This window comes from Corvus moneduloides, chromosome 1 (assembly GCF_009650955.1).
Source record: "Corvus moneduloides isolate bCorMon1 chromosome 1, bCorMon1.pri, whole genome shotgun sequence".
Taxonomy (NCBI): domain Eukaryota; kingdom Metazoa; phylum Chordata; class Aves; order Passeriformes; family Corvidae; genus Corvus; species Corvus moneduloides.
Window position 1 is genome coordinate 14,526,455 of NC_045476.1, and position 24,774 is coordinate 14,551,228.

Below are 24,774 nucleotides of genomic sequence, written 5' to 3' on the forward strand. Positions count from 1 at the left end.
TTGTAAAAAATATCACGAAAATGTGTTCCAAATGCACTCTGCTGGATCCAAAATACAGAATTTAAATTTGTAAATGCCAAACAAAATCCCAAAAAAGCATCATTTTCAGACACTTAAGACAACCTTTCACTTAGTGATTTGTATTTTTTAAAGACCAGGTCCCTAACTTGTGGAAACTAGGATCTATGATTCATTGAAAATAACCATCAACAACTTCAATGTTGATGTATTTACTTACTCATATTCCCACAAAGTGTTAGATTAAAAAAACAAAACAAAACAAAAAAACCCAAACCAAAACAAAACAAAACCACCTTAAAAGTTGGCTTTATTTTTTTGCCTTTAATGTTTTTTGGTGTTGTTTTTGGTTTTTTTTTTTTTTTCATCTGTTTCACTATAACAGTCTGTTTGATTTTGTTTAGTGTTTTCAGCTTGTTTCACCTTACACTCTAGGTAAAGTCTGAAATACTATTATCAATCCCACATATGACTCCTTAAGGACACTGTTCTATTGGAATGTGATATTACACAGAAAATAAAAATCCTAGACAAGAAAATCTGTTTCCATTTACGCATGTGTGTGCACACGTATATAAATTTTAAATAAAAATATTAAATTCTTGGGCTCCTAAAAGTCTGTCATTATTTTTTCTTTGTTAGTGCCTTCATATTGAGTTCTTAACTTTAGACTTAAAATGTAAGCTCAAACTTACATGTCATGGGCCTAAAGGACACAGCAAAGCATATGGGGGTTCTGCTTCCTTTTCTGGTAAGGGGTACCTAGGCAGGCATAAAGCTGAGCACCCCTTACCAAACACTGACGAAAGCCAAGTGTTACTGTATGAAGGCTGAAGGTTTTGTCTCAGCACCCTTGCTCTGTGTTTTCAAACACCAGTATCACAAATATCTACATTCTTCCTGAAGCTTGACCCACTCTTTCCACTTGAGTTTATCACCTGGAGCGTCCTGGTGCACCCCAGACTTTGGCTGAGGACATCTTCTTCCTTCTGGGACTTCACACCCTTTTCAGAGATGGCCCCTGTCCTTTGGGGTGTTCCAAAGCAGTCCTGTATGGTTTTGGGTATCACAAGTGGGGGTCGGAAGGGTGTGTGCACAGACCTTATTTCCTAATTGAAGCTTAAATCTGCTCTACACTGAACCCTGAGCAGACTTTGGGTGCCAAAAGGAGCTGTATCCCACAGCTCTTCTTTTATGAATGTTCTTCTCTCTCCTGGCCAAACACGTTAGTCTTTTATGACCTCATTATCCCAAGATATTTAATGTCTAATGAAAAAGATATTTTTTAATATTGAATTACACAGTTACATTTGTTTGGTGGCTAGCAGTTTTAGCTTCTCTGACAAATATTCTAACTGTAATGCCTTATCTGCTTGGATACATGAAAGAATACACACTCTTTTTTTTTTTTTTTTTCCTTTCTTTTTAAGTTATCCATTATAATTAAGATAAATAATGTCCTGTCACAGAGCACAGAGACCAGAGTCTGGGTAGATCCCATCTGTGTAAGTGCTGGAAACCTTATTGCAGAAATCTCCTTTAGTCAGCTTCTTTGTTGCGTGTTACCACATAATTTTTACCTACAGGCATCCAGGCTGGTTTTGCCTGATGAAGCATTCGGAGATGGAAATTAGGAGAAGCTACAGAGGACTTCAGAGGCCCTGTGCAAACACTGCATCCCTTTGTCTCCTCGCTGCCCTCTCCCTGGCTGGCAGAGCCGGGGCTGGCCGGCAGCACATGGATAGCGGGAAGCACAGGCTATGGATTTCACCTGCAGTGCCTTGTTATACAGACCCACTGTGGCGTTCAATGCCTCTCTCTTCTGCTTGATTAAAGATAATAAGGGGCAAGTCACTGACAACCCTTTGAGGCAGGGTGGTTTCTGGAGATAACTAGGGGATAGATTTGTATCATCGCATTTATATTTAGGATTTGATTAGTTTTTTGCTTATAATTCTAGTGATATTTTTAGTCTAGCTTATTGAGCATTAGAGCAACCCTCTCTCCAGTGACCAGTCTAATACCTCCAAAGCCCCATAAGGGGCGGCTAGGACACTAAAGACCATCAATCCTTATGAATAATGCATCTATTTCCTACCAAGGCTCAAATCCCATTAATACTATAACATTATTACACCTCTTATTTACTCCTTTCTATCTATGGGATAAAAGATTAATTCTGAACAATTTTTCAAATTAAGAAGAAATATCAGTAGACCCAAATAATTTCACATAGAATTTACCAAAGTTATTGCCAGAAGGAAGTTAGAAATAGAAAACAAAATTATGAAATAAGAAATAATTATGTGAGACAGGGGTGGGCATTATAAAGTCCCACCTAAAAATGCCCACTAAAATGTGTTGGAAGCCCATGCTCTGCATGGGGATTTCCCATCCTGGGGAGAATGAGTCCAGAGTTAATCCATCTGTGACAGACAGGGGGACTGAATGGAATTATAACATGGATATTATAATATCACCAGGGTTATCTGTCTGACCAGAAAAAGAAAAAATGCTGAGATCATCAGAACAGGTTGTAAAACTACTTTCTCTCTCTTTGGATGTGGGTAATTCCAAATGTGTCGTGGCCTAATTAGGCAGAACCTGAATGGAAGAGCCTCTCTCCCTGTAAGGTTCACAACAGCAAGATCTCAGCCTCCTCTGCATGTCTGACTGCTGCTGCTAATACTTCTACTGCTGATGAATAATTAATTACAGTGAGGATCTACTAAAATCCAGTTGCCCTCAATGTCCTCTTCATACTTAGCAAAAACAAATAAAGTAAACCCCAGAAGACTGAGTAACTTGCCTAGCAGAGCTTGGAAATGAGCATTAGTCATATTGGTGCATGTTCAAAGATAAATCTTATAAATGAAAAAACATACTACTGCATGTGTAAGGTGAAGTACATAAAACTCAGAAAAATACAGCTTTGCATGCATAACTAGATTTTTGATATATTCAGTATCAAATCCAAAAGGTAGCACATTACAAGAAAAATATATTACTGTATCCAGTGCAGATCTGCAACCTTCCTGAATTATTACCGAGCTGTTTGCTACAGAATTCACCCCAGCCCCATTAGATAATTTGCCTTTGTCCAGAACTGACCACACACTCTGCTTCTGAAGTGCACAGAGGCAATAAAAAGAATATGGAGGTTTAGCAAGTAAGGCACTGAGGGACTAATATTCAGCAATGCTAATTCCAGCTAAATTTATATTGTATTGAAAGAAAGTGCTGTTAAAGAACAGCTTGGCATACATCGAGACATGTGGTTACCAGATTACTTTCTATCTCCGCTCAAAAACATTTAGAGAATTTCTCATTAAAATTATTTAAAGTGAAACAAGTAAAATAAATCTACTTAAGCTGTTGTTGCATTGCCTCATTCGTGCTGAAAAAATGTTGCTTGTTTTTTACATTGTATTTTAATTGTACAGATGAGGCTTTACTTGCCCATTAACAAAATACATCACCTCCCAATTGCTTTCTATACCTCCTTAAATGTTAAACATAAACATATATACCATCTGTTTCCTATCATGACACCGATCCAAAATGGCTGTACTAGACACCTCTACATAATAGATCATCTTAAAACACCTTAGCGGTTTTGCTTTATGGAGTTATTTTCCTGTGACAAATTATAAACCTATACTTCAGGAACACAACCAATCTGTAGCTTCAATTGCAAATTCTGAATAGTTTCTCTCCATTTTAACAAAATGTGCTGGCTCATATCTGATGCAGCAATTTTTTTTAAAGCCATAGGCCACCTTTGTTGCTATGATATCCTACAAATCCAGTTAATTTCTCCAGTTAATAATTCCTCAGCTAATACTTCATGAAGCATTCCAATTGAAACCATCGCAGTTCAAAATAGTCACTGCTATAACTTACAAAATTATTATGTAGCTGTTGTGTAAGTGAAACTGCAGAACAAATTACAGGGTTTATCATCAGTCTGCAATCAAAAATAAATTTCAGGAGGGAAAAAAATCACACTTCTGTTAAAAGAAAGATCGTCTTTGCACCGCTTGTATTTGTGAACTCCAGCTATCAAATGTTCAACAGGAAATGGACAAAATAGAGTCATAAATGTCATTGAGTGAAAATTTGGTTCTGAATGGATTTCAAATGTACTTTCTCCTCAGGTTCAGCTCTATGAAAAAATGACTGTGTCTGGAGCAAGCCGAATTCAGTGAGGAATTTCTCCTTGACTTAAACGAGCTTTTGACCAAGGCCTCGCAATATTAATGTATGAACCTGCAAACCCTTATTTCCCAGGGCAGCTCCAATGAATCCTAGACTGATTAAACCTCTGTAGACCTGTGTGCAAAAGCAATACTCTGTCTGCTCATTCTCCCTTAAATGTACGGGCTCAAATGGTTATGAGACAGTATTGCTACAGGTTTGATCAAAAATAAATGCCATATATCTAAGGACCATGAATAAGGGATGAAACAGCCAGTGTGGAGGTAAAAGAGCTAAAGGGAAAAAATATAAAGATACCATTGCTTTGGACTGTATAATCTCAGCAGAGTTTCTTGCCATGTCAGGGGCTTTATTTCAGAAGTACCTGTTAATGCCTCTTGGCTACACAGCCCCATTTGATGAGGCAAAAGCAGGCAGACTTCTGTGGAAGTACGAGCTGCTTGGTAACCTCTTGTCACCAGAAATAAAGAACTGGAGTACTGGTATTGTTGCTGAGTCTATAAACCAATGCTACCAGAGGGGACAAATCTGCAGAAGCTTGAGGAAGAAACAGTGCAGATTTTTCCTATCTAAGCCATTTTTTCTCCAAGGAATTTCTGAAGAAATGGAGGAACAAGGAAGAAATACCAGGCCTTTCATTCTTTAAAAAGTGGAGGGGAAACCTTTTTTACCTGTGTCCCCCCCATACAATCTTGTGCAGTGAGAGCTCCCCTTACTGTTTCAGCCTACCTGAACTCTACTCTCCAGACAAGGCTGAGGAGACCTCCAATGGATGGATCATGAAGCTTTCCTCTTATCAAATGTTGTCTCCCTGTTGTGTGAATATGTAAGGTCACGTACTCCTTTGGTGCTGCATAAAGAACACTCAGCTACTTTTTGAAACAATAGCCATAGTGTTCTTCCTTCTCCTTGTTTCAAGTTTTGCAGCTGCTATTTGTGTGATTTACAGAGGTTGTTTTTTTCTCAGAGCTTTCAGAGCAATTAAAGAAAATAAAGAGCAAATGCTCAGGTAGTTGGGAAGAATGGAAGACGTAAAAGATAGACATGAAAGCAGAGATACCATTAACAACTCCTAAAGAGGAAAGAATAAAATACAGCTTGTTTTCAACATGCCTTAACAAGCACAATTCCAGATTCAGTCTATTTCAAACTGTGATATGGTTTGAAGGGGAGACAATCAGTAACTTCTAAAGAATATGAACATCCAATTTAATAAAACAGCAATCATTTGTCTATTGTGAACTTCAAAGTCATGCTGTATTTATAATAAACAGTTGTTCAAATAAGTTGGTAAACTGTGATACGCCCTACTTGCATTGACCACTTGTATGCCTGGATTTTTCACGCTCAAAAGGATAAAAAAAACAAACACCCAAATGGGTTGTTTTGGGATTTTAACGTTTTATCTTGACCATTGCACAAACATGCCATATCTAACCTCTGTGCTAACACGTTGGCTCACAGGCTCTGTCCTCCTTTTCACCTTTCTAACCTCAGCTGAAGCCGTTGGAACTTGCAGAGGCTACTAAACCATGTCCATACCTCAGCAATCTGACTCCTTCACCCTCAAATTCATGTCTGTTCCTCTCTGCTCTGCATTTCAAAATCCAGAATTAAGCAAACCTGCAGTAGATGTGCATGTTGAAATGCACTATTGCTTTCTGCTTTGTAGTTTCCTTGTTGCCCAATAGCTCTGTCAGTACTTTTTTTCCTGCACACACTGCTGTTTTTTTCAGTACAATCTGAGAATAAAAAAAAAAAAAGTGGGATCTCAATAACATCCTTAATAAAGGAGTTTTCAGACTTTTTTTTTTTTTTTAAGGGAGAGTATGACACAGCCCTAGATGACACACACCAAACAGGAAAAATTTGCCAATCCTTGTTCTGTATTACACACCCACTGAACATTTTGGGTGGAGAATCTCCAAGGAGGTCAAGCTCAGTTCTTTAAAAATATTCCCATTTCTACATGAGAAGGCAAAATATCTCAATCCCTAAACCTCAGTAGCCTTTTCTATTTCTATTGAAACTTTAAGTTTCCCAGAAGACTACTGCATTTCATTGTTTGAAATATCATACCAGCAGTAAAATTTAATGTACCCCTCCCATTGCAGATCATTAATTTGCTTAAATTACCATTTCTGCCATGCCTAATGGGGCATTATGTCTATTTACTAGTCCACTGCAGGACTGAGGAAGGTGGCAAGGTTCCCTTTTCCACATTGCTTCTGCCTCAACCTGTATTTATTGTTCCAGTTCTTTTGCATCACTTTAGACTATTTCTAAATCATCTATATCCAGGATACGTTAACATGAACTGAATTCACATGTTCAAAGCCAGTTTCTCAGCATAAAACTTTGCCATTTTGCCAATGTTTTTACCCAATGCTTGAGGGACTTTTAACACCAGCATGAGTGAAGCAGGAGCCACAAGGCAACATCAAACAAGTTCTGCATGGGTCCCGAGCCAGGGTGCATGCCACACATGCTTTGAAGAGCCACTGCTCTGAAAGAATGTGGTTCAGAGAGGCTTGTGTTCAACTGGTTGAAGGTCATCACAACCACATGGGTCAGGTCAGCCCTACAGCAGCCTCAGATGTGTGTCTGGAGCAGGCAGATCTCATGCAGTTCCTTCCCACAGCTGCACCTCAAGGTTTTGGGCTTGCTTCCCCATGGACCAGGCTGCTCCAAAGTCCACATTCTGCAGCCACTGTCAAGGACAGGTGCCTGCCTGCAGCCCTTTCTGTCTTTGTCCTTCCCTTTGAATGCCCACTGAACCTCCTTTCCCACACGCCAAACTCGTCCCATGTGCATTCACCTCTCCAGAACAAACGATTTGAAATGAAGTGCAGTCTTGCAGCAACAATCACATTAACTATTTATTCCGCTGAGACAAACCATGAGTCAAGAGCAGCTTTTCAGATATGGAAGAACTTCTAGTTTCTACTGCCAAAATTATTTTCCCAACAGGGTTTGTCTTCCACAAAGTGACCTGACCCAAAGGTGTTTGTACCCATGACCAGGAGGGACTGAAGACAAAGCAGCAACATAGTACTTGACATTGTTTGGTGTATAGGACTTAGAGAGGAGAAAGATGAAAACAGACACATGATGCTGATAAGAATTTCTTTTTATGTTATTCCAATAAAAAATACATTCATACAGAAATATAACAATCTTGCAAAAAACAATTTCAAATAAAATCTTGTAAAACAAAATTTTTACAAAAATCTTACAAAGAGATTCTTTAGATAACAGGGTGCTTCAAAAACAAAAAAAGAAATTTCACTAATAGAAACTTTTTCTTCTTAAATTTCAAGCAAAAATGTTTTATTTTTTTTTATTTTTCAGCTTGATTGAGGCTCAGTTATCACCTGAACAAAATGTACTTGCTTATTAAGAAAATTACAGGCATTTGACATATGGCACACAGCCCCACCCCATCCACACAAGTCTGATGGTATTTCACAATTGAGACAAGCCAGTGCAAGTTTCTTTTTTGTTTGGGGTTGGTTTTTTGTTTGTTTGTTTTTGCTTTTCTTTTTTTTTTTTTTTAATTTCTTGTTTATAAGAATTACGGCTAAGCCAAGGACAATGCAAACAAGGAGTTAAAAACACAACAAAACCCAATCGTAAATAGAAATCCATCTTCTGGAAAATTTTGTCTGTTTGGGGGAAGAAAAAAAAAGTGCATATTCAGGCAATTTAAACCAAAAATGAAATGAGAATGATTTAAGCCTGTGTGTTCCATAGAACCAGATCACTTGCATATACTTTTTTTAAACCACTTATCTACATACATTTCCAGGAAGATATACCAAAATATTAGCAGAGTAAGCAAGACTGATAATTAATAGTAAAAGAAACAGGTCACATGTTTCATTGCATCGACTGTAGTGAGCTGGTTTAAAAAAAACAAAACAAAACTGGTTTTGGACAGACTATACCTACTCTAGGAAAAAACAGTCTTTATTTTAGCTGAACTATGTAAAATTAGAGCTCAACCACCACAACGACTAGCTCACTTACAGGTCCTCCAGTAAGCTGGAAGGCCAAAACCCGAGTGTACTTCTTCTGCACACAGCTAATATTCTTTTAGCATGCCAATATTCGGTTCATATCATTCTTAAATGGCCACAGATACGCTATTCCAGACAACCTAATAACTACAAAACACAGTCAGCAGTCTGAGAAGGACTGAATGCCAACAAAGCCTTTAGCATACCATTAAGCTAAAGGTAAAGCCTCTAAAAATGCTAGATTTTAATTAACTGTATCTTTCATTTCTTTGTCTCCTTAATGACCGTATTGCGGGGGGGAAGGGAGAGCGGGAATATTTTGATGGGCTGTGGCATTTTCTAGCTATGTGTTCTAATTTTTTCCTTTTAAAAAAAATATTTATATATTATCTATATATATACACACATACACAGACTGTACACACAAATATACATACACAATTATTCTTCTGCCCACTTTTAAAAAAAAAAGTAATATAGTTTCTTTCTGTATGACCAACAGATAGCTAGATATATAGATGTGAAACTTGTGCCTTTTAAGCAAATACATCTTTTAATACTTCTGTATCTTTAATATGTATGAAAACTGGACATATTAAGTACAGTTGGGGTGTGTATATACACAGTTGTTGTGCAAGGTCAATATAAAAAAAGTCTCAAGGTGGCAGAACTGGTCAGGTATTCAATTGGCATATGCATTATACTGTAACACAGTCAAATTGTCTAAGTTAAACAAATACTGTACTGACATGAATGACTTTTCTCTATATTTGTCTTTGTGAAGGAGGACCCTGGAAGTAACCTTTTTTTCCCCTCATATTATACATTTGATACAGTACAATGCCAGGTGAAAAGAGAGCCTTAATAAAGCATGCATCACCCATACCCCTGTATAAGACCCCCTGCAAGAGAAGGTCACTTGCATAAGGCACCATTATTAAGGTCAACAGTGCATTAACAGCTAGAAAACCAGAAGTTAGTCCTCAAGGCATAAATAAGAGAAAAATTAGCTGCATGAGAAAAATCAGTTTCTAACCAATAGTGGTTTTATCCACCCAACAAAAAAATTATTCATGTTCCATACATTATGTAACATTAGACCAATTGTATTTTAGCTGCTCTTAACTGGAATCAAAACTGCAGTCCTGATTAAAGAATGGAAAAGCATATAGTTCCCCAGAACCATGCAATAACCTTTGTATTATAATGAAAAGTTATAGTTGTGTTACATTTGTAAATACACAGCTTATACAATGGATTACAAATGAGCTCTGTAGCAAGTAAAACAAGCTACTTGACACATTGCACGTTTAATAGCTGCACCAGACACCTAAAGCTCCTCTCACACAGGAACAGGGAGGTCCCCCATTTCCATTCTGGCATCCTGACTCTTTTTATTCCCCCCTTTCCCCTCTCAGGTTTTCCCTCTAAAAAGGTGCAGACACCCCTCCCCCCACCCCTTGGAAATGATTGGTGGTCGTCCCATCTCACAAGATATTCCTCACATACAAGACATTCAGACTATTTTTTTTCTCTTACAGTTATAAAACAACCACAAGAAAAAAAATGTGCCTCAGCATACAGTCATCAAGAGATCCTCATCGCATACAGTCGCCCAATCATTAACATTCTCAGTGCACATGCTCACGGCAAAGGCTTAGGAGCCACTCAGAAGGTTAGATACCAGTGTATGAGTCCAGGAAATCCCAAACATCACGCACCGCGGTTGCTATGCCGTTCTTACATGACTTATTAGCCCTCAAAAGACCTTCAAGGAAGTGAGGTCCTGGAGGCAACTGGGTAGGGTGCAAAATGGCATGCTTTGGCTGGAACACGCATCCCTCCGCTCAAGGCTCTTCAACCTTGATGCCTCTTAGCCCGCAGGATTCACCTCTTGACCCATTCAGAGGTGCCTCTTCATGTGAAGGGCCAGGTGGTCAGACCTGGAAAAACACCTGCAAGGCAAGAGTGAGGCTGTGCGTTAGCCCACGGCCGCCGGCACACGCAACGCGACACGCGGGGCTGAGGCACCTCCCCTTGCTCTGCTGCTCCAAAACACAGCTGGTGGAGGAGGGATTTGGCATTCCCGGGATACACAGGAGTACTCAAGGTGTCTCTGGGCACCCAGGAGCTCTGCAGAGGGGTGGACTGTGGACTTCTCAACATTCATCTGCAAGATCAGGCTACAAACCACTTCCCAACGATCAGTCAAATGGAAGGGTTTTTCTAGTCTAAATATGCAGTAGTTCCTTAAAACTACCAGACACAGTTATGTTCCCAAATAATTCCTACACAAGCAAAAAGCAGCCTAGACTGGCTTTCCAACAAGCATTAAAAATAACTATTTAAAAGGGTGCATTTCAGTCACATACCTGTCACAGTGACTACATTTAAAAGGCTTGGCACCAGTGTGCTTTCTGAAGTGTCTGGTTAATTCATCACTTCTTGCAAAACGCCACTCACACCCTTCCCATGAACATCTGTAAGGCTTTTCCCCTACAAAGAAAGCAGATTACATGTTAGTCATGACTTCATTCAAAGACAGGTTCTATCATTTTCTATGTAAACCTCCTGCACTTCCCCAAAGACAGACAATTTTATTTAACCTATCTGAATGCTTCAGAACACGTAAGCATAGAAGGCTCACAAAATTCACCCACGATTCCTACTTATCTTGCTGCAACAGCACATCAAATAATCTCACTCTTATGAAAAATATTAATTAAAAAAAAGTGATTAAACAGGCTTCCAGGAAACAAAGGAATCCAGCCCTCTACCATTCCTGTTCATCCATAAATGGCAGGCTTACTCCCAAACAGGTACCATTCACCTCACAAAGGTGATTAAAGACAGCACAGCTAGGCTCCAAAATGCAATTAGGCTACTGTATTGCATCAAAGTCCTCTGTCACTCACTCATCTGCATAACATGCAACCTCCTTTCTGCTGAGCCACTTATTCTTGGAAAAGCCTGCATACCGCTTTGAATACTGCTATTTCAGCATTCAAGAAATACCACTTCCATTCACAGGAACGTTCTCAACCAGACAGCACCAGAACACCAGTTCTGCAATACTTCTGAGTCTGGCAGCTATTTATGTCTGCTCAACAACCACGGTTTCAGTGGAAGTTGTTTTTTGCTCTTGAAATAATCCTGTTTTATCTGACTTCTGCATGACAATGGGAGCATCCGAGCTTGCTCAGACTTCCCATAAAAGCCACAAAATGCTGAGCACGAGTGAAAATAGAATCTTTTCCTTGAATTCTCTTTCCCACATCTTAGGGGGAAAAAAAAAACCAAAACAACCATCCATATAGGTATTTGCATTGGTACACCAAGAACACCAAACCAGCTCCTCACATTAAGCCATGACTACTGAGCCAAGGCACAGCTCTATGCATCTAACTGCTGTCATAAAGAGATGTCAAATAATAATGCTCAAACAAGCACATCAGCACGCTAGTTCAACCATAAAATATTTATAAAAGCCCTGAAGTGTCTATCTTCCTCACTTTCTTTCCCAATAATACACAGGATTGTTATTTTTAGTTCAGGTTTCATAACAATAAAATGCTGTTGCTCAGTAATTTGGCATCAAATTATACAGTAGATCGCGCATTTTTAAGTCCAGTTGGGCAGATGTGTCAGAAGGACAACACCATACAGTGGGCTTTCCAAGATTTTTTGCTGATGACACACATTAAAGTGTTAAACGAGTTACAAATATAGCTATACTTAATATAATCAAGGCCTTGGTATGTCTGATAAAATAGACCCGATGTGGTCTGAAGCATAAAAACAAGTTCTTAAAGAGTATTTAGTGATCTGACCGATGTTTGCATATACATCCCTTTTTTTTAGTAATAAAGTCATAGCTCACTTTTACTTTAGAAATAATCATCATGAAAGGCCTGGCACCTATTTTGGCTGGACCTTTGCTCCTGAAGACCACATGCTGCTGCAGCTTCCCAACTACTGCCTGCTTAGACAAGTAGCTCCTATTTGCTATGACAGCAGTCTAATCCACCACCAACTGCCCTGGCTCATGAAGAGAATGAGGAAGTGATGTCGTCCATGCTGGTAAGCCTCTGCTACTATTACATCATCTCTCCAAACCTGGGCTACCACCCAGTGATTGAGTAATGCTGTGACACCACTACCACCACCAAGGGGTATCCCTACAGTAGCTGCCAGCTCTTAAGAAGCATAGGGTTACTAACCTGTATGAGTGCGCTGATGTGCTTTCAGATGTGAACTTTTGGTGTAAACTTTTCTGCAACCGTTAAAATGACACCTGTGAACACGCCTTCTGCCATCTGGAGAGGTGTCACCATTGGAGGGTGTACCTTTTTCTGCAGTCTTTCCAGTGGTACCGGTACGGATTTTCCCCGGTGAATGCAACTCACCCGGCGTACAATTCCATATCTGGGAAGAAGGCTCCTTGCTCAGCTCAGGAGACGAAGGGGGAGTGGAAGTGACAGATGAACTCAAGTTTCCTGAACTGGCTAAAACATCACTTATAGGGTCAGAGGTAAACTTTGTCGTGGGTGAGAGCTCCTCAGAGCTGTCTGAAGATTCACTGCTCACATCAGAATTCAAACTGTTGGTCTCTAAGTTCTGACTAGCAAGATTGTCCTCTTTCGGGACACATGTGTTCTTCAGTTCAGATTCCTCCTTTTTCTCACGTGCCAGAATAATTTTGGTCCAGAGATCCTCCTGGCTATCAAATTTGATTTCAGATGCAGAAACATAACAGGGTTCACTCTGAAGATACCGTTCCAGCTCCAAACATGTCTACGTAAAAGAGAAGTAAGAATAAAGAGAAAAGTTACAGGCCTGCTTAAAAATAAACCAAATTATTTTACACTTCAAAAAGCATGCAGGAATGTAGTACGTTCGATTTGAGGTTTCTAGGTTCAAAACAAATTAAAGGCTCCTCAAGCTGTAACTAGGTGACTGTTACGATGAAAAGAAATCAGTTTTCGAGACCTGGGCAGGAGTTCAAACACACAGCTGAAGGTGCAAGTCAGCTTTGGTTTCCAAAATAGCATTCTAATGACTCAGTCAAATTATCATCACTCTCATCATAAAATCTGTGTTTTCAGTAGGCTGATGTTGAAAACGACCATAGAGAACCACAACATATAACCACGCTTCGCTCCTGCACCTTGACTAATTTCAAGTTGTTTTGTATCTCTCTCACACAATCATGAGGCTGAAAGGACCCAACCGAATACAATGTGCTCTGACACCCAGTAAAAACCCTAACTCTGCGTCAGAAAACAAAGCCACATTTCAGCAAGGCTGCGGAGCTGCCGGCCTGTCTTCTGGGAACATCAATGGAGCAGCAGACATCCTCCCATTTCCTGTGCATGAGAACACAGCACACTCGACTTTCAAAGAATGTCATTTCCAAGCGCACTGGCATGCACACCACATAACTCAAACTGCTCCCATGCATGTTCAGATGAACGTGGAGAACTTCAACAACAGAGGAGAGGGGAGGAAAAAAGTTCCAGAATAGAAATGTACTGTTCTATAGGATGGGACACGGGAAATTACTCTGAGGTCCTGCTGGGAGTCCCACAATGAACAAGAACTTTATCTACTGGCCAAGAGTGCAACTGTATGAGTCATCTCTTTCTTTCACGAAATGCCAAAGGAGACTTCCTTTTAAAACCATGACTATCTGCCAAGAAAGTACTCTGCAAATGTACATGTAACAGTACATGGACAACTTACCCCCGACCACATTCCCCTCGACTCCATGAAACAAAACAAAACAAAAAACAAAACCACCCCAAATGGGTGAAACTGTGGGTTTCAATTTCAATTCACCCTGCTGACTTTCTAGCCATTTTCAGAGGAAAAAAAAAAAAAAAAAAAAAAAAATGAACTGTTATGGCAACAAGCTGATGTTTTGGGATTATTCTTTCCACTATAGGAAACGAGCCATATGGAAGCTTTACACAGAAAATGGACACACCAAGTTTCCAAATCAAACGCGACTTATTTTAGCTAGATCATATTTTCCAAGCCCGGTAGCAAAACCTGGTCCCAAATGCCACACATTCCCCTCACAGCCCCCTTCCATCTGCCCATGAGCAGAGCCGCCATGGGAGCAGCCTCTTTTCTCCCCCAGCACCGCTCCAGCAAACGGGGTCACATGCTCTGGTCAGGCTCGGAGTGTAGGGAAAAATTGGACAGAAAAATCAGAACCACAAACAACCCCCAAAACCAAACCCACTGTTGCACACGGTATTTATGTATCTGTCTGTAATTAGGGAACTGGGTTGCAACGCTGCTAAAAACAAAAAGGGTTTCTACAGAGACAGCACAATAGTGCTTTGGTTTTCCGTGAAAACAAGCAAAAAAAGCATTTATTAAGATCTTGTTAAACTTTCATATCCCCGGCTAATTTAAATTCCTCATTAGATAGATTAGTAATGGGGAGCAGAGTGAAGCTCTCCGAGTTTAAATGCCTCTGAAGGCTACTGGGAACGAGGGCTGGCGCTTCGCCAAGCGCCCGAATGCCTGAAGGAAACTACTTAGCTCCATTTCAATCACGTACTATGGAGCTGCCGCTCTGAAAGGGGAGCGGGGGGAGGGAGGAAAAAAAAAAAGTCATTGCATACAATTAGTAGGCATGTGAAGGTTGTAACACTTTGCATTTCAACCTTCTGGGAAAGGCTCCTTCGGTCCTTCTGCAAAGGCAGCAGGTATCTGATCCGGTGGCCGGGCTGAGCAGCCCCCGCCGCGGAGCGAGCGGAGCGGCGGCCGCGCTGCCCCGAGCTCCGCACGGCTGTCAGACCCTGCCAGCCCGCTGCTTGCATCACAGTAAGGAGAGAACGGGATTTAAAAAAAAAAAAAAAAAAAAAAAAGGGGGGAAAAAAATATGTCCATTAAAGGGAAGGAGCCTCCGTTCTTCTCCCTTCCCGGCCAGGGCAATTAGCACAAGGGGATCGCTGTCATATGACTGACAACTCACGGGCTCGACAAAGCTCCCTGCGCTGGGAACAGCCACGCTCTATACATGTATTTACACATGCACATACACAGACATGTGTACCGACACTCCTGGAGGGCTTTTTCCCCATCTTCGCCAGGAACAAAAACAATAATAGTATAAATTTGCAGGAAAAAATTAAACAAAACAAAAAAACACCAACACCAGCAGAAAAAAAAAAAAAAAAAAAAGAAAGCACAAACCCACAGCACAGGGCGCAAAGCAGCCCTTGGCCAAGGCAGGGAGCTCGGATGACAAGACCCAGCTGTGGAGTCTGGACCTGGTACAAGCGCAAAACTTTTGCCAGGACTCGGTGTGGAGCGAGCGCCGGCTCCGCGCGGCTGCGGAGCGGAGCGGCCGCGGGCGCTGACAGCCCCCGGCAGCGCCGGCGGTAAACAACGAGAGACGGGGATGCGCAGCTCCTTCCATCCGCCTCGGGACTGTTCCCCCCAGACAGCCGTCTGCTCAAAGCCGAAACACCTGCTTCAAAACATCTCTACACATTTGTGCTGAATTCTCCCCAAACTCCTCGCTGACACTTGGGCTTGATTTTTTTTTCTTTTTTTTTTTTTTCTTTCTTAAATCCGCTCATCCTTTATCCTTTAATACGGCTTAAAAAAAAAATCCCCGACAACAACAACAACATCGACATCCTCGTTTACCTGTTGCCAATATTCCTCCAGGGACGGCAAGGCTGAGAAGTAACCCGTGTCGTGCACAATCTGGAGTTCCTGGAAGATGCTGCACATTGGGAGAACATCCATGTCTCAAGTTGCAACAACAAAGTCAGTGCTGGTTACCAAAAATACAGATGCCTCCTTTATGTGCAGGGGTTGCGGGGTGTGTGCGGGGGGGTGTCAACCTCTGCTCTCAGTTTCCAAGCCCCCCCCCCCTTCCTCCAGAGATGAAAAAAAGAAAAAAAAAAAATTGTATATATAGAGAGATATATATTAATTCCTTGAGGAGCTCGGGGAGGAAAAAAGACCCAAAGTTTCATGCAAAGTTTAATCGCACAGCAGGGCAGGACGTCTCCCGGGGCGGGCGCGCGGCTGTCCCCCCTCCCGCGGCCGGCGGACCTGGCGCAGGAGCGGCCCCAATATTTGCAAACACGGCGCGGACTCTGCGAGCGGAGCCCCCCGCAAAACTTCCCTATTCAAAGCTCTGCCCGGCCGCGCCGCCGCCCCGCCCCCGCGCCCGCCCCCGCCCCGCGTGATCCCGGCGCGCCGCCCGCCGCCGCCGCCCAATCCCCGCCGCGCGCCCCGCGACCCGCGTGCCGATGACGTCAGGGCCGCCCAATCGCCGCGCCGCAGACATCGCGGCTCCTCCTGGCGTGACCGAGCCCGGCCGTGACGGCTCCCGCCATTGGCCCGATTCGAAATTCGCCCCCTCCTGATTGGCCGGCCCGGCGGCAGGCTATTTTTAGCAGGGTATATAAAGCGGGGAAGCAGCGGCTGCTTTTTTCCGAAGGGGCGGTGTGCGCGCGCGGGGCGGCCGCGCGGGGGAGGGGAGCGGCGGGCGCGCGGCGCTGCCGGCGTTGGCCGCGGGGGGCGCTGCGGGGCCGGGCTGTCCCGTGTGACGGGGGCCGCCGTGAGCCCCGGGCCTCGGCGCGGTGTACCAGCGCGTCCCGGCTGCCCGGGGGTAGCCGGGACCCCGCCGTGGCTGTGCCGAGGTGCCCCGTCTGACCGGGGGTAACCGTGACCCCCCCCCGGGCCTGTGCGGGGGTGCCTCGTCTCTCCAGGGGTAACCGTGACCCCTTCTCGGCCTGTGCAGGGGGTGTCCCGTGTGAGCAGGCTGACTGTGAGCTCCCCAAAGCACCTTCCCCGCGAGGCTGCAAAGCAACATCCACAGGCGCTGGGGCTGCCCTGGGTTGTGCTTTCCCGTGAGCAGGAGAGTTCGGATGTTTCTGTCCTTTGTGCCCGGAGGGACAGCTAGGGAGGCCTCAGTGACACCTTGGAAGGGGAGCTGGGTCTCAAAGCATCTGGACCCTGGATGATGGTCCTGGAGCTTCTCATGGAGAGTGATCTTTGCATGAATGGACACCACGGTGGATGCTCCTGGCCGCCACCATCCGACACTGCTTCTCCCAATTCCACCTGCACAGATAGCGTTGTTGTTGAGCATCAGCTTTTTTAAGATTAGACTTGTCAATGATAGGAATGCCTTAATACAATTTAAGAAACTGTGGTCATTAGTTTTCCAAAGGAGTGTCCAGTACATGGAACAAACAGTCCTAATGTGTTCTGGTTTGGTTTTCTAATTATTAAAGGACTTCTAATTTTCTGCTGATGTTTTCATCATAATCTCAGCTCTGTTCTTTTCATTTCCCCACTTTTCTCTGTATATGTTGCTGGTTACCTGCAAATGGTAACTGAAGTGTTTAATGTGTATTTCTTCTGCCTACTGTCTTCTGTAAGCTGGTGATTGCAGGTGTGAAAATGTCACTCTAACTTTCCATCCCTAGGCCCCTCATAAACTATTAATATGGTGATTCCTTAAACAAACAGCTGGTGTTCGTGGTTGGTTTTCCTGTGTCTATGGAAAAAAAAAACGTGTAAGGTCAGAGCATTATTTTATGTTTAGAAAAACAAGGCAATGCTGAAAACACAAAACATCTAAATACAGATAATTATGCACACTTGGTTGAATCAGTAATTCTTTACTTGGTTTCACATGGCCAAACATGTAAATATATATCCAAAATTGCCTTGCAGGCAACAGATAGTGCAGGTAGCTTTCTGTCTACTTGTGGCCAAAACTAGATCCTCTGAGGAAAAGTGCAGAAGGCAAAAAAAGAAGAGCCCTCTTAAGTAGATGAATTATACAACTTACTTGAGCCTGCTTTTAGTTCTGTGGAGTAAAATATTTTTTTGGCCTGAAATGTGGTGTGGGCTCCAGTCAAATATAACCTGGTAACATAACTCTGGGAATTATTTGTTTTTTTTTTTAACTGACCCGCTCCCTGTTTAGAGCAGATTTTTATTTTCAAACACAGTGACAGTAAATGCAACTATCCACTCTTTCTATTTTACACTTGTTCCCTTTTTAGCTGTGTGTCATGTCAGAGAAATCTGAGCTTGTCAGAGGCTGGATGAGGTTGGCTCTGCCCATGTGGAGTTTGAGGCATAAGGATCTTATTTTATATGGGCAGTATTTCCCAGTGAAGGACAACTGGAAATAGCAGATGCAAATTAATGGAGATTCAGAGGTCCTTAAATGAAATGCCTCTTTAATAAGTAATGTTTTCTGCGCTGCTGTCAGTCTGTGACTGGTTGAGTGAGATGAAGAATCCCGCTGTAGGAAAAAATGAACCAAATCAGGGAAAACTATGGCACAGATGTGACTATAGTGCAGTAAAAACTGTTTGAGTTATATTCTGGTTAAATGCTGGCTTTCATTAGACAACTATCAATGGGCAAAAGAAAATTGACATATGTGTCACTGGATGAGTTGGTTCTAGATTGCAACTGTACTAACAAATTTTAATTTCAAGTATCAAAAAGCATCAATAGAACTAAAGGTCAAACCCAGCTAAGAAAGAATGGATCGGACTAGAGAGTGAAGAAAACAGGCAAAGTGTTTTTGCCCAGTATGTGTTTAATCAGGAATTAAAATGAAATGGTGAGTCAATAACATGCTGTGGTTTAGGAGACTGTTCCGTGGAACACAGGCTGAAGGGAAACTACTGGCACTAATAGCAGCCATGTGGAACGAAGGGATGGTGTGTGAGTTGAAGGGAATTTATTGTAGTCTGTGGAGGATAATAAATGTTAGGACAAATTTTAATAGGCCCCAAAATGAAAGAAAATGAAAGAATGAGCTAGTGAAGATACTTGAAGATATAATTTAGTCCCTAATGACTTTCTTTAAGCTATACAAAGCATTTAAGTTTCAAATATCTGTTTTATACTACTGGGATTTTTTCAGTCGTGAGCCAGGATGGAATTTACCTTGAAAACCTTAAAAGAAAACATGTGCTAACTTTAAAAAATCCAAAGCAATATCAGTCAGTCCCTTGGGACTACACAACTTTATTTAGATGTGCCAACCAAGGACAAAGACCCTGATTTAGAGCAGAGGCCTCTTCATTTATGTATGTGAAGGATACTGAAGTGTGTGTACTGACTGGACAGTGCTAGTGAGTTAGGAAGGAATACAGCTACCAAATTCCTTGGATGATTTTCTTGTCACTGCCATACACTTAATTCATGGTGGATACCTTTGATTACATAGTCACAGACTTACTTCCAATTCTGTAAATGTTCCCTGTGTTTTTAACTCTGTATGATCAACACCATTTATATAAGTAGCAAAAATTAGTATAAATTATATAGGATTTCTCTGAATGTCAGAGCTTTGCTTGTGAAGTTTCACAATGGCTTTTAAGTAGGACTGTCCACAATTTAGAAGCAGCCTATTTACTGCTTTAAGGCTGTTAATTTACAAATATGTGCTGGAAAAAAAGCCCTGTGTGCTTTTTTTTTCTTTTCTTTTGCTTCATTAATTTTGGTAAGGTTCTGTCTGAAAAGCTGTATTGCCACGTTACATACCTCACCACTTCTCTGTAGTAACCACTTTTGTCAGGAATGGTAGACTGTTCCTGGAAAATCTGCTCTCTGAAGTAGCAGGTGACAGACGGTGTTTTCCAGGTGGGCTGAGCTCCACATGAGACAGGGGGAGCACCTGTTCTGTTCTTAGAATATTCATGCATTTTTAGAGGATACATCAGCTTGGTTTGCATTGTATTCTGTGTTGAGAGCAAGAAGGAGAGAAAACCTCCTGAAAATGGTTCACATATAGCCAGATGCAGGGAGGTTAGATGAAATAGGCAGGAATCAATTGCTTTTGGTTTGATTAGAATAAATGGGCTTTAATTGGGAAAAAGAGAGAGGGTGTCAGTTGCGTGAAAGCATTGTCAGATAGCAGAGAACACTACTTGAAACAATCTGCTTCTGAGGTGGCAAGTTGCTAAATCGAAAACTAGCATGCAATGTGATTCTACCACCGATAAAGTAAATGCTCTTTGAGGATATATAAATAGAACTGTAATGAGTAGGCAAGCAAGTGGGGTGATTCCTGATCTGTCACTCTGGCAGAGTTAGAGACTTACATTTCGGACCATAAACTAGCCTAAAACTAATGAAAGGCAAATGAGTTTAAAAGACATAATGATAAAAATACAGTAAGGAAGAATTTAGGTAAACGTGACCTGAACTTGTTCAGCAGACACAGAAAACAGGAGAGGTGATGTTTCCCTACAAACACTGGTAAAAAATTAACCAGAATGGAGGGGTAAAAATGGTTGTCATCAGCTAATGTGAACAGGACATGAATCAATGACCCACAGCTGAGGCAAAGAGGTGGTGTGCTGTGAGTTTTTTGTCATTCTGGTTTGTTGGTTTTTTTGCTCTTCAGATGAAACCCACAGCTATGTAATTTCTACAGTTTACCTTCAACAGAGCCTTGGAGTTCATGCCTTCAAACTCCTGTTTTGTTTCCACTTTGATTCTCCTAGATGTGCCTAAATCGTCAGTGAGAAGGTAGAGCTCTGGGAACTGGTCTGTGATCCCAATCAGCACCCAGAAACAGCATTAGAACAAAAGATGTCAACAGACGATCCTTTTTCAAGCAGATGTATTGTAGAATGTCTTCCTTAAGTGTCTGTGCTCTCACCTTGAAGGCAATTACATTTTCCATTTCCATAACTGGCACTGGAAAGGTGATTCTGTCTCTCGCTGCCGTAGTTACGAGTGACGATCCTGTAGTGGCCTAGTTGCAAACAGGTTATTAAATCTGTTTCCTCATGTACCCATGTTGTCTTTATGTGTTAAATAGGTCTTTTTTTCCTCCCTGATGCTTAGCTCCTGGACATATTTATGAACAAAACATATATTCACTTTTCAGCTCCTTATTCTGTGACTGTATTAGGACGAAATTAGACCTTATTTCCACAAGAGGCTCAGTGTAACCGTCTGCTTAATAGTACACAAGAGTATTAGTAATAGGAGTTATAAGTCCTAATTGAATGGGAATTTCATGGGTTTTATTATAATAAATATCATGTATGGTTTCCTAAAGTATTTAAAAGCACTCATCCTGTACAGGGTAAATAAAAATTGAACTTATAAAAAGTTAACAGTTTTCATTTTTGTGAGATCTGAACTTTGGGGTTACTACTTTTCTAGCAGTGCATAAAATCTTCCATGATGTAAAAAATCTTCTATTCTTAAAAAAAAATAGCACCTTCTATTCTAAAAAAAAAAATAAAAAAAAATAAAAAGGTAACCTCCCAGACCTTTCTTTGTAAATATGAGTAGTCTGTAAAAAGAAAAGCACTTTCTTTGCAAAGCATCTTCATGAAAGATGGGGTTTAGGGTGAGCAGCCTCATAAGTAACATCAGAACAACTGGGACTTGTCTGATGCCAAGTTCTTTGGCTGCTTTTAGGAAGTTTACTGACTGCTTCTCCAGGTGGAGGAGCAGAATTTGCTATGATTAATGATTAAAAAAGCAGCTTGAGCTAACAAAAAAAATAAAACACCTGTGACACTTGGCATTTTTTCATTTTCATATGACCGGTTTTTGTTTTTGCTACTGCTAATTAGTGAGTATTATTTAACAGAGTATTAAGCTGGGAAACTTAATTCAGACCAATTTTGGAAGCTGTGAGTAAAGGAACCCAATAAGAACCAGTCATTTTGTGACGCAAGAGATTGGGGGACTAATGATTTTTAAAAATAGCTGGACTGTCTCACTAGCTGCTTGTGAGGCTTAGTAAAAGTACATAGCTGCAAACTTTCATAGGAGAATGCAAGGAAGTATTTCTAAGCAGTGATGCCAATTAGACACAGGGCTGGCTGGCCGGGGTGTTTGTGAAACTGCCTTTTCTGGGAATTAGTCATGGCAAGACTAGACAAGGAGTTGTGTGGAAGCCTCAGCCAAGAACGGCAGACCTTTGCTTGGAATGAACTACATGGCCCAGGATAGCTTTTCCAACTTGTAACATCTCTGTTCTGACTTTACATGAAGTGCATTGTATGGGTTGTAAGTTTTGTAAAGGGTTTTAAGGGTTTCTCTGTGTCACAGTACTCCTTTCTGTGGTGCATGGGAGGGAAAAAAGTACTTATTACTCTACCAATAGGGATCTTTTCTCTTAACAGGGCATGGGATGAACTTTTTGCCCCTGGCAACTTGACTTTCCATGGCACAGGAGAGCATTCTCATTGTGTTGCTCCATATGAGAAATGGGAGTCAGTGCTGATTCACCCCCCCTGCATTAGCTTAAACTGCAAAATTAGATACAGTGTCTGATATGCACATGGCCATATGTTCATATTTAAGAGCAAAATGAACTGTGGCCTTCTTTGGGACACAAGGAAATAAACACAGTCATTAAAGAGTCAGCACCATTACCACGTAGAGAACCTTTACTCACTGTTCCCACCTATTGTTATTTGAAATACCCCATTTCCTGTTTTCCGTAACTGTTGCCAATGCTCAGGATTCAGATCTCATTCACATCAGTGTAACTCTAGTAGCTTTGGGACATCAACAGGGAAAAGGAAGTGAAAAGCAAGTGACTATGATGAAGTAACCCTGAGTTTCCACTGATGTGCTCAGGGTTTAGTCCCAGTCAGTGCCAGAGCTCAGACTGGAATTCAGGGAAATTGCTGTTTGTTGTGTAAGCCCTTGTCAATACACTCACACTGTCATCATTATTACTATTGTGCACTAGGGTGATAGCAAAAATAAAATAAGGATACTTTGTGTGTATTCGAGATGAATGGGCATATATACCATATAAACACACATAACAGCTAGTTACTTTTTCATTCATGGAGGCTTCTTGGATCCTCATTATGAGAATACGAAGTCATAAGAAAATTTTAAGTGACTGTGTAAAAACTATTTTTTAATTGATTTTTTATATTTCAGCCTGGTAAGAAAAAAAGAAACAAAATTTAAAAAAAAGAACAACCTTCCCCCCAAAAAAATTAAAACAAAAAACCCCAGCCAACCAACTAACCAAAAAATTCAACCACCCAAAAAAAAAAAAACACAAACAAACCAAAAACACCAAACAAAAAACCCCACTAACAAAAACCCAACCAACAAAACCCCCCACCCTTCAGTGTGGGAGAAAGGATTTTCATCCAAATTCCGTAATGAGGGAGCAGATACACTCATAACTGGAGGATCAGACCCACAAAGATGCCTCTCAACTCTCACTCATTTTTCTCTGCGTGAAAATTTATTGGAAATGTAAATGCCAGTAAAGCATTGTGAATTCCTGGCTAGTATTATCTCTGGGTCTCAGTTCCCTAACTATACAGAAAGGATACTGCTTCCTTCCTTCACTCTATGCCAAATGTAAGCTCTGGCCCAAAATCGCAGAGAGATTATGGCAGAGCCAAGAAATGAACTCAGATCTTCTGAGTCCTAATCCAGGCTTGATATCATAAGATCATCTTTCATTTGCTTTTGAATAACAACCAAAGTGTTAACCTTATTCCTATACATTTGCAACCTGATGGAGTTCTTATCTGCGGGGGTAATTTCATTTCCTGCTGGCAATTTCACAGCTTTTTAAAGCTTTTTCCTCCTGAATATTTTTTTCCTTTCCCCAAGAGATAGGCAGCTTCCTTCAATACTTCTCCAGCAAAGCTTCCCTGTCTTCTTTGGTGGTGTGTGCTGAGTGATCTTCACCTGGTGCAGAAATCATCTATTATCATTTTTTAATTACATGTTGATGTTCTCTGTCTTCCTTACCTGTTATTTGCATCCAATCACCCTCCCTCAAAAATATGTAGAATTTTTTTTAGATGTCCTAGAAGTTTTTTATCAAATAAAAATGTTTTGCTTTAAATGAGAACTTTTTTGAGTTTAGATGCTCAAGGCAATTTGCTTTTTTCAAGGGACAAACAATTAAGTTAATAAGCATACACAAAAGCCCAAATCTTTCTTTCTCGATCTTTTCCATTTTCTTGCAGTTTATGAAATTTGTTTGAGTGGGGAAAAATAAAAATCTCATTTGACCTTCATTTGGAAGTCATAGATTTTAGAGTCATAATGGGAAGCAAAAGTTGTATTATTCGAAGCAAATACATTGTCTTGTTGTTTTAACAGGAGGGAGAAAATTTTTAACCAGATGATCTTTTTGGTATCATCTGATTTAATAGGCAATCACACTTTTGTTTTATAGAATGCTGATGGCACCTTTGACATAATTTTGCATACATGTTGTAAATTTGAATGTAAATGTTCTCATTTTAATAGAAGTAAGATGTGCTTTCTCATTCTTTTTAAATGTCGTGATTATGAATGTCTTCAGTACAGCAAAACCTTTAAGAGTGTTTCTGATTTTTGGGTCTTGTCCACTTGAAAACTAATCCATGAAAATGAGTGTGGAAATAATTTGATCATAACATTACACACATGAATATTGTTAGGCACCCATCCTGCACATGTGAGTTGCTAAACATTTACACAGTGGTAACCCAAACTATGCAATAGTCAA

The 24,774-nt window shown here is 41.1% G+C and overlaps 1 protein-coding gene across 1 annotated transcript; it reads right to left on the reverse strand.

Annotated features, from left to right (window-relative positions):
* Positions 1-7,349: 7,349 nt before the first annotated feature.
* Positions 7,350-16,424, reverse strand: KLF6 (Kruppel like factor 6). The gene is made up of 4 exons (XM_032099756.1): positions 15,924-16,424; positions 12,476-13,049; positions 10,628-10,751; positions 7,350-10,210 (listed from the first exon to the last, which is right to left on the reverse strand). Exons 1-4 carry the CDS (start codon positions 16,023-16,025, stop codon positions 10,159-10,161), a joined length of 852 nt encoding a protein of 283 aa, XP_031955647.1. The 5' UTR covers positions 16,026-16,424; the 3' UTR covers positions 7,350-10,158.
* Positions 16,425-24,774: the final 8,350 nt, after the last annotated feature.